This window comes from Montipora foliosa, chromosome 3 (assembly GCF_036669935.1).
Source record: "Montipora foliosa isolate CH-2021 chromosome 3, ASM3666993v2, whole genome shotgun sequence".
NCBI lineage: Eukaryota > Metazoa > Cnidaria > Anthozoa > Scleractinia > Acroporidae > Montipora > Montipora foliosa.
In genome coordinates, this window is record NC_090871.1 from 61,833,210 (window position 1) to 61,843,209 (window position 10,000).

Here is a 10,000-nt window from a genome sequence, read left to right on the forward strand (position 1 = left end):
AAGTTTGCATGCGTCTGTGAAAAGCAAAGCGACAACCTGTCTTCAAGTGTCGGAACATTTTAAGGTCTTTCGTCAACACGAAGCATAGTTAACAGAGGGGACTGGCTTTGAAGCTCGGCATACATCAAAGGAGCAAACAAAGATGCCAAGATTTAGGTTGGAAAGTCCACGACCGTGCACAATCTTTTGTTTTGCGCTCATACACTATGCATGAATTAAGTAACCAACACGTTTCTATTGGTTAGCTCCTCAGTACGGAGTGAACAACTATTGTGTTTTGTGCACGGTCAAGGCCAAAAAAGAGAACAAAAACTTGCAACAAAGAAATTTGTCTATTAGCTATGCACGAAGACAGCAAAAACGCATCCTTTTCGAACCGCTTTCTAAGGAAATCTTAAACCCCTTAACTCCCAATAGTGCCACTTATAGATTTTACTCTGTCTAACGCCAGACAATTTTACTCGTCAATGGGGAACCCCACGGGGCTGACGATGACGCTGATGTTGTGCACTGACGCATATGATATGCGCTTTATACTTTGCCGAGCAAACACAACCAAGTATTTCTTTGTTCTCTGGGAAGTAAGAATAAATTCTGGCCACCATGAAAGTGGATCAACGAAAACCGCCCTGGCTATGCACATTCCATAACTATAATAATCAACTTTATTTAAGCGTCAACCGTATTTAGCGCTGAGGTACGAATTGGGGGGGGGGGGGGGGTTTAGGGTTAGGGTTGGGGGGGGGGGAGGGGAGCTGTACAGAAATCAAATCACAGGTTGGTTTTTGAGAAGAGGGAAAAACCGGATTACCCGAAGAAAAACCTCTTGGAGTAGAGCGGAGAACCAACAAACTCAATCTACATATGACGCCAAGTCCAGGAATCGAGCCCGGAGCCAATGCCACATTGGTGGGAGGCGAGTTCTCTCACCACTGCGCCATCCCTGCCGAGTGTCAAGTATTTATGAGTCAATGAGTCAACGAGTCAATGAGTCAATGGGTCAACGAGTTAGTGCAGTTAATTAAACCATAAAATGAAAGCTAAAATTTCAGAGAGTGCTTAGACCTAATCACTGAAACGAGGGCTTAGGCTTAATCAAGAAATTAAATTGCTATATTGACTTTGAGTCCACGGACTCATGACTCATGACTCATTGACTCATTGACTCATTTGACTCATAAAACTGCGTTCTCATCCCTGCCCCCTTCTTAAAACTGAAACGAAGAAATATATTAAAAAAAAAACGCAAACGCACTTGTTCGCTGCTCCTTGATTTCCAATACAACCACCGTTCCGTCGCCCCTGGACCAAGAAGCTCGTACACATTCTTGGACTCTGAAAGAAAAGTAAATACAACTCGCATTAAGACATTCATCGTCATCATCTTTGTCACGACGGCCTCAATGATGATAGGGACCTTAAACAAGGACGGCTACGAGAACGTTGTCTAAAAATACTGTAATAATTTTGCGATTTTTCCAAGACGCTCGGCTGGGAAAGTGTGAATACACATTCCAAGAATAAAATTGGTGAGAACGGTGTGGATATTTAGAGAGAAAATTGAAAATTCATCTTCAGGTGCTCTCGTCCTCCACATGACCTCAAATTTGACCATTTCACGTCGTTGTGTCAAGACGAGAACGGCAACGAAATGTATCAAAATGTAAAACGCACGTGCAGGGCGTGCAGAACGACTGTTTTTGCCAATTCAACCTATTGTTATGTGGCGTTCTCGTAGACGTCGTTGTCTTTGTCGCCGCCATCCTTGCTTAAGGTTTCTATTGATGATGATGATGATAACAGGAAGCTTAAGCACGCGACGCTTTCAAGCCGTGAACAGCAACCGGAAGTGAGCTTTTTTTCTTTTTTAACTTGTCTTTATTCAACCACATTTATACTATATTGAGTATCTTTTCACTTTGAAGACGATAAGTATAAAACACTGGGAGAATCTACTGTCCGGGCATGAGAAATGTTCACTTCCGGTTTCCATCCGTGGTTCAAAATTAAGAGGGAGTTTAAGATCTACGACGCGACGGCAATGAAAACGTCACAAATTATGCATATTTAATGAGCAAAAACAGTAGCGTTGCACGCTCTACACGTGCATTTTTCATTTTTGTACATTTCTTTCACGTTTTCTGCAAATCTACGACGTGAAATTACCAATTGTCAAGTTTTTCACAGAACGTGAACACAAGGCAGCAAATTTGAATTTCTGTCATAGCTTCAACACCGCACCTCCTAATTCAGTTCCTGGAAAGTTACACTAGTTCTTAGAAGTTAGACAAGCCAACAAAATGACGAAAAAGATTAATTAACCTGAAGTTGCAATTTTAAATGACATTTTCGTTACGTCGCAGATCTTAAACTCCGTAAGCTCGAAGAGATGCGGACGGCAACCGGAAGACAACATTTCGCGGGCCACGACAGTGGTATCTCGCAGATTTCTTGCACTAATGGAGAAAAGATACTCAGCAATGTAAATGTGGTCGTGTGAAGACAAGGTAGAGTTTTATACACCATCAGCTATGTTGAATAACCGTTTCACATGCTCCCGACAGTTACCTGACGAAGTCTAGAACACACGTCAAAGCAAACGTTTAAAGCTCAAATCTAAGACCGCTCGAACCTTGCCGGCGTTCAAGCCTTGCATATACTAACTTTCAAAAGATGCTTTCAACGTCCAAAACTGCCAAGTGAAATGTAAGTAAATTCGGTTACAAACTCCTGCTCTTTATGGTACCTTTTTCCAGTTCATCCTGTAAAGTCGTTTCCATGAATTTTACAGCGGAGTCCCACTGTTGCTTCTCACTGACGGACCAGTCCTCGAGCGCAGTCAGCTGAATCACGCGCTAAATTGAAAAGGAGAGAATGGGAACAATCGTTGATTCCACGTCACATCTACCTTCAACTAAAGAATTGCAGGAAATAAAGGTCGAAAATCCTCCACTGATTTCCTTCCCCATTTGGATTCTACTCCTCAATAAACACAAGAGTGAATTAGATAAGTAAGGGCAGGAACCCATGACCCGGAGCCGCCAACTCCCATACTGGGCCCATGTTACGGCGTTCTTACAGACCGATCTATTTTAAGACTACATTTTCCGAAAAAAAAAAAAAAAAACAAAAAAAAACAAACGCAGTTCCGGTTCGGTGACCCTATGACGTCAGCTTAGTTTCTTGTAATTGGTCATCGGGCTCCTGGGGGAGTCTCATTTGCGGGAAATTCAATCTAAAAATGAATCGGTCTGTGAAAACGCAGTGACACCAACACAATGTAGGCTCCGGGTCATGGGTTCCTGGTAAGGGTTATCGGCCTTTGACTCGGGGATATCAGATTTCTTCACCTCTGGTTCCGCCCGAGGACGCAGCCCAAGGGCGGAACCAGAGGTGAAGAAATCTGATAACCCCGAGTGAAAGGCCGATAAAATGCTTATTTTACGCATTGGTGAGGTTTTTTTGGAAAACGCACTGTTGTTTGAGATGTCGGCAAAACAGCTTGATGAAGATTTGTAAAGAAACAAATGTATGTGGTCTCTAGGGACTTAAATTACCTCCATATGCGTGAAAAATTGCGAAAACAAAATTGTCGTGGTCTGAGTTGCACTGTGGATGTTTTGAGGGGAATAACTGCAGGGGACTAACTCTTGTCCCAGCACAGTCACCAATGAATTTATTTTTTGATACAGTTTGCGTGCGAAAACAAGCAAAGGGCCGACACTAGTACATTAACCAACCAGGAGAAGCCATGTCAAGCGTGACTACTTCAGCCATGTTTTCTCAGGGAAATGACGAATTATTTTCCCGGGAAGGGGTATTCCAAAAATAGACTTATTTGTGACTGTGCTTGGGAGACAACCCTGGCTACGGGAACACTCTTATCTAATTCACTCTTAATAAACATTAACAGCTGCCTAGGCTGAAACAAAACAAACTCAACTCCATTGCAGTAAATGTGGGTAAACTTGGTCAGCTTGATGGAATAAAATTCACTCTTCGACAAAAGGCATCACCTTGAAGCTCCGAAAACGTCTCTTCGTCCTTACTTTACTTCCGAGAACCTCGAGGTCCTGTGCAATGTTATAATTCGAATCCTAAAAGCGTGACCACTTTAAATTTATTCACAATACCACACTATCCAATCAGACGTCAGGGAAGGCCATCTTCAGGTTTTTATTGGATAGTCTTCTGGTATGAAAAATGTGCATTAACTACAAGTGGTCAAACGCTTGGAATTCGTGCTGGAATATCGAAATAGAGCTACAAAGCCGAGGAGAGCTTCCCTTACATGGTGCACTAGAACTCGTTTATCTCATTATGGGAGATATTTGGGATGGAGTTTCCTCACCAGACTGTCAATAGCTTTTGCCTGCCACACGTGGCTTCGTTTGCATTCGTCTGACAGTTCGGATTTCAGTCCCTCAAAGAGATGACTGTGGCCATTATCACTCTTGTGTTCCTAAGAGCACACAACATACAAACCGTTAAAATCCTGCACACCTGGAAGGTGAGAGCTTTTCTTCTCAAAGAGCTCTTATCCGCTTTGAGCTATATTCTACGGGCCATAACTGTGTTACTGACTTCTTGTACGAAAACTCCTCCCTGCTAAGACACAGGTTGGTTTGCTACAAGGGATACTTCGCTACCAGTCAACTCGCCACTAAGTATTATTCGTTCATTACGCACGGCAGTTGTCGGATCTTGACAACATCACTGTACTGGCTGACAAGTTGGTTTAAGGGCGAATCTTCTTGTGGCGAGATGACCATAAACTGCCTGTTCACAGGAGCGATTTTCTGGACAACTTTTTTGGTCGCAATCAAGATTACCGGAAATAGCGAGCAAATCGCATCACAACTTGAGCAATTTCAATTTCGCCGCGCTTTGGATGCAAGCTCTGACATCTGTCAGGCTATAAATAACTCTAGAAATCATTACAGAATTAAACGAGCAAATCGAAGCCGTACTTGAAATCGTTGCTGCAGTCATATCTAAAGTCTGAAATATCGCACAAATATTTGCCAGCGTTAAATGGTTTCTTACTTGCATCGCCTTGTAAAATTCCTCAAAAAGCGTTTCCCAGCCAACCTGTTGAGTGTGAGGGTGCAGTAATGAACTTGAAGTATAAAAAGGTTGTCGAGTTGAGTCTAGTATCTCATCACACCTTGTCAGTTTTATAAGATCTAAATTGTTTGCTAGGAGCATTGCAGTTAAAATCTTGTAGTGTATTTATGGCTGTCAAGGAAGGAAGGAAGGAATGAAGGATGGAAAGAATTCCAAGTGCGCACAAGTCGTCATCTACGTAATTTAGCATATAAAGTTGCTTCGTCTTCTAGAAACTACCACAAATTGTCATTCTTTCCAAGAACTATAAAAGAATGGAACAGCCTTCCGCAGCGCATGGTTGAGTTCCCAACCTTGGCCTCTTTCAAGGACCGATTGTCTAATCAGAAGAAGAAAAAGAAAAAGAAGAAGAAAATATAGAAAGAAAGAAAGAAAGAAAGAAAGGAGGAAGGAAGGGAAGGGAGGGAAGGGAGGGAAGGGTGGGAAAGAAGGGAAGACAGGGGAAGAAGGGGAGGGAGGGAAGGGAGGGGAGGAAGGGAGGGGAGGAAGGGAAGGGAGGGGAGGAAGGGGAGGGAGGGGAGGAAGGGAAGGGAAGGGAAGGGAGGGAGGGAGGGAGGGAGGAGAGGGAGGTGAAATGATGAAATACTTGGATTTTTATTTTTACTACTTTACTTATACTATCGCGCACAGGAAGATTTCTAATGGAGCATTTTGTTGCGGCAACACGTTGCAGATTTTTGAATCGCTTTCAAAAACCTGCAAAATTGTTGCGCGAATTTTGTTGGAGTTGGGGCGTGTAACATCGTCCCAGAATGTACCCCAGAGAACCGAAATAAGTCACGTCGACAGTCACGTAAACAGTATCCGCCAAATTTGTCGCCTGCAGGAGCCTGGGCTCTAATGTTGCGTCAAAAGTTGTCTCGTGTAACATACCGTTGCCGCAACAAAGCTGCGTGAAAAGTTGTCTCGTGTAACATGGATTAAAAACGGGCGTTAAAAAATCAGCTCGTGTAAACATCACCTTTAAAATAATAAGCAATACCTTGACAGAAATATCGGGGAGAGTCCGGTCTGCCCACTGCTTCAGCTTGATGTCCACAGAAGTGTTAAAGTTACTCGGATTATCGGCCTGAGCCGCAGGAAGGTAGATGCTTTCTATGAAGTGTGGAGCCACCGCTGACCACAGATGCTTGGTTATGGCGTCCTCCCACATCTGAGGCGTGATCTCGCTTAGCGTCAGCACTTCATCGAGGATTTCATTACGGGCTTTGTCGAAAAGCTCACTCTGTGAGAAAAAGGACCGTAAAGGAGGGGGTTGTGGAAACAACACCAATATAGCGAGTTTCAATCGATTAACCAAAGAAATCACTTTGGCCAATCAAAAAAGGACGGAGACAATCCAGTAAACCAATCAAAACTCGAAGTAATGACAGGTAGCCGACACAAAGCGCGGGGAAATGTGCACGAGCGAGCCACGACTGGTTTTGGTTTCGCTTCTGATTGGTGAAAAAAGTGGCGCGAGAACTTTAAACCAATCACCAAGTGAAGTAATGCAAATCCAAAGGAATTCGCTAATTACTTTCGACACTCAATTCAAACCGTCCTATTAATAACTTTGTAAATGGTTTAACTCCAGGAGTTATATCATAATTGAGTGAAGTCAAGAGCCGATGGGCCCTTGGTGAAGTATACGACCGTCAGCCGGGGTGAGTGTAGTCCTGAGAAGGACTGTTAAGGGCCGATTTACACGGTACGACTTTGTCGCATGCGACAACGGCTTACGACAGGCCCACGACATGATTTACAATTGTTGTGTACGTCAGAAAAAATGTCGTAGCATTTTAAAACATGTTTTAAAACGCTGCGACAATCGTAAGTCATGTCGTAGGCCTGCCGTGAGCTTGTCGCATGCGACAAAATCGTATCGTGTAAATCGGCCCTAAGAATGACATTAAGTCTCGACAAGGTTGTCGAAACGTTATGGTCATTGTCATCACATCGATGCTAAATAAAAATAGAGAAAAAAAAATTAATTGTTTAAGCACCTAAGCAACATAGAAGACGTCAAGCAATGTCATGTCAAGGTCGTCGAAGCATCAGTCAGTGTAATTCAAAACAGTTCTTCTCAGGACAAAAGTCATCCGGACGATCGTACTTCACTTAATTATGATTAATTTCTTTGGCCATGCAATCACAACACAAAGCAAAGCAAGTCATACTTGGTTTCGGTTATCTCTATGATTGGGTGAGATTGTGGCAACATATTTTATGTCAATCACTAGGCGCAAGAAAGCGAAAATACAGAAATCCCGAACGTGTTTTTTCGCCACTCAATTCATGATGAAACCTTCTCTCTTTCTCAAACTCGTATATCCTTGACCTGAAAACACGAGACCGAAAATCCCTTAGGACAGAGAACCCCAATCTTATTAAGCCATTGTCGCCCATCGAAGGTACAAAAAAAAAAAAAAAAAGCAAACAATAGATTTACTGATCAAACAAAGCTCGATGCTATTCTGGTTAGAACAAATCTGAATGTAGCTCAAAACGTTTCAATTCAAACGTTTCGACACTCCTGTCTCCTGTCTCCACCCCTGAGGAAGATTTATTTATTTATTTATTTATTTATTTATTTATTTACTTAATTTATACACGGTAAAAAATTCATCAGGTACAATTCCAAAAAAGAGATTTGTAAAATCCTAAAATCTTAAAATCTAAAATCCTATTATTACATTAATTTACAAAATAAGCTACCTACAGACCTGATTTCCATGAATGCCGTGTATTTAAAAATTTTGATAGAGAAGGCGTTTAAATTGATCTATGGAACTAGATTCCCTAATGTTACGATGTAAGCTGTTCCAAAGATATACTGGATATACTGGAAAAGAGTGTCGAAACGTTCGGTCTTTGAATTGTAACTTTGTTATCTCCATTGCAATGTCTTCTAACCAGAGCAGCATTGAACTATGTCTGCTATAGCCAACCTGGAGGGCAATGCAAACTGTAGCTTTCGAGATTTATTGACTTTGGCATATTCGCAACAAAGAAGTCAAGAATAAAACAAGCCCTTCTCACAAATGCAACTGCCATTTACTGTTATAAAATGAAATTCTGTGGTCAAAATCCTGGCTTTCCATCTTCCAGATAAAACCGCTTAGCAACAGTTGCGAGTTTGAACCCTCATCTTCAAATCAAATGTTATTAGCTCAGTAAGGTTTTATTCGCTTTTCAAGTTTGTCACCCAAACCTACCCGATCCAATTCTCGTAGCTTTGGGAAAAAGTTTTTCCACTCCGTTTCAAGATTGAACCTCTTGGCTGGAAAAAAAAAACAGAAATAGTTTGGACTGGCGTTGAGGCGGCAGACAAAGCCACTAAGCAACTTAACACCCTGAAAGTACTCTAACTCACGAAAAGCTGTGCAGGAGAGTTGACCTATTAAGCTTTCACGAAATGGGACTGGCATTGCGTGAGAACCCAAAAAGGGGTAATTTGGAGACTACTTCCTCATTTGATCAAAAACAAGAACCACTAGCATAACCAACAGCAACATACACAAACGCATTAAATCATGGTTAATTAGTGCTAGAGCGCAAAAAGGCTCCGGCCTTGTCGCCGCCTGAATGGCTGGCGGGATTTACACGCGCGCGAGAGGACTAGCGAGAGTTGTATAAAGAATAGTACACCTGGGGAAAACTCCGAGTGATTTTGCCCCTCGTTCCTCGAGGCCAGCGCTCGCATTGATCGCGCACACGAAATAACCACGTCAACAAAGCTGGCTACAGAGCTTGCGCATGTTGATTGTTCCCATAGTTACATCGATTGTTAATAACGTCATTCACAAAGATATTCTTTTGGTTTGTCACACAATCTCTTTCGTGACAGCTCTCTTACTCCTAGCAAAAACTACAACATTAACAAGAATAAGCAAACACTACACACAACAGTTCAGTGAAAATTCCTTTCACCTTTGTACGAATCTGCCTGCTGCTCAATTGATTCTCGAACCATTTTCCAAAAACAGTGAGAAACAGCGAAGCTCAAGTTCTGCGTTGTCATCTGACTGGCTTTGAATACTCCTGACCTGTTGGGCGGAGAGAGAGACATTGCGACCAACATAGCCTTTATAAACTGAGCAACTTGACGCAATTTGTGTTGCGAAGGAGCTAAGCAAAAAATTCAAGTTTTAGCCAGTTTCGATTTGAGCGCGATTTTTCAGCATGTTACGGTCGCCGCGATATCCATGTGCTTCAACCTTGCTCCAACCTAATGAGATCAGAGCGGCCAAAGAATCGAAACTAAATGGAATTTTGTCTGTGACAAGAATTGCACTGAATAGCTGTCACAAAAATCGTACATGTTTACACAGGGCCTTCTGTACAAAAAGAGGCGCTTTTCACTTACTTGAATAGTTTGGAATTTCGGAAAAATTCTTCCTCGTAGCCTCGGATAGTCTCAATACCTTCATTCGTATTACCTAAAACAGCACAAATATTTATAAAGAGCACTTTCTAAAAAATATAACTTTGCAAATGAGTTTGACAACACTGTTTAAATTCACCATTCTTTGTGATTAAGTGTTGTGATGCCTGAAAGTGAAACCATTTGCAGAATTTAAAGGGAACCTCCACTAAAAAAGGAACATATCTTTAAAATAGTTAACATAATGCTCACAATCAAAATTGTTCGAAAGTTTTCCAATGGTAGCCTTTGTATCCGAAATAAATAAATTTTAAAAACGGTTGTTTTGGTTTTCAAATTTCCCGGGCGTCGCCATCTTGAATAATTGTGACGTGTCATGGTTGCCCTATTGTTTTAAAACAAAAGCTCTTTGTGCAAATACAAAAGAGCAACCATAACACGTCACAATCATTCAAGATGGCGGCGCCCAGAAAATTTGAAAACCAAAACAAGCGTTTTTGAAATTCA

At 41.9% G+C, this 10,000-nt stretch overlaps 1 protein-coding gene across 2 annotated transcripts in view; it reads right to left on the reverse strand.

Moving 5' to 3' along the window:
• LOC137997880 (dynamin-like GTPase OPA1, mitochondrial) overlaps positions 1 to 10,000 on the reverse strand; it is a 36,811-nt gene that overhangs the window by 6,133 nt on the left and 20,678 nt on the right. For both annotated transcript variants that reach the window (XM_068844199.1, XM_068844200.1), the window contains exons 19-26: positions 9,476 to 9,548; positions 9,040 to 9,155; positions 8,325 to 8,389; positions 6,110 to 6,352; positions 5,047 to 5,091; positions 4,352 to 4,462; positions 2,747 to 2,855; positions 1,256 to 1,335 (exon numbers count right to left, since the gene is read on the reverse strand). In XM_068844199.1, the coding sequence (XP_068700300.1) occupies positions 1,256 to 1,335; positions 2,747 to 2,855; positions 4,352 to 4,462; positions 5,047 to 5,091; positions 6,110 to 6,352; positions 8,325 to 8,389; positions 9,040 to 9,155; positions 9,476 to 9,548 (842 nt within the window). The remainder of the gene's footprint in view (positions 1 to 1,255; positions 1,336 to 2,746; positions 2,856 to 4,351; positions 4,463 to 5,046; positions 5,092 to 6,109; positions 6,353 to 8,324; positions 8,390 to 9,039; positions 9,156 to 9,475; positions 9,549 to 10,000) is intronic.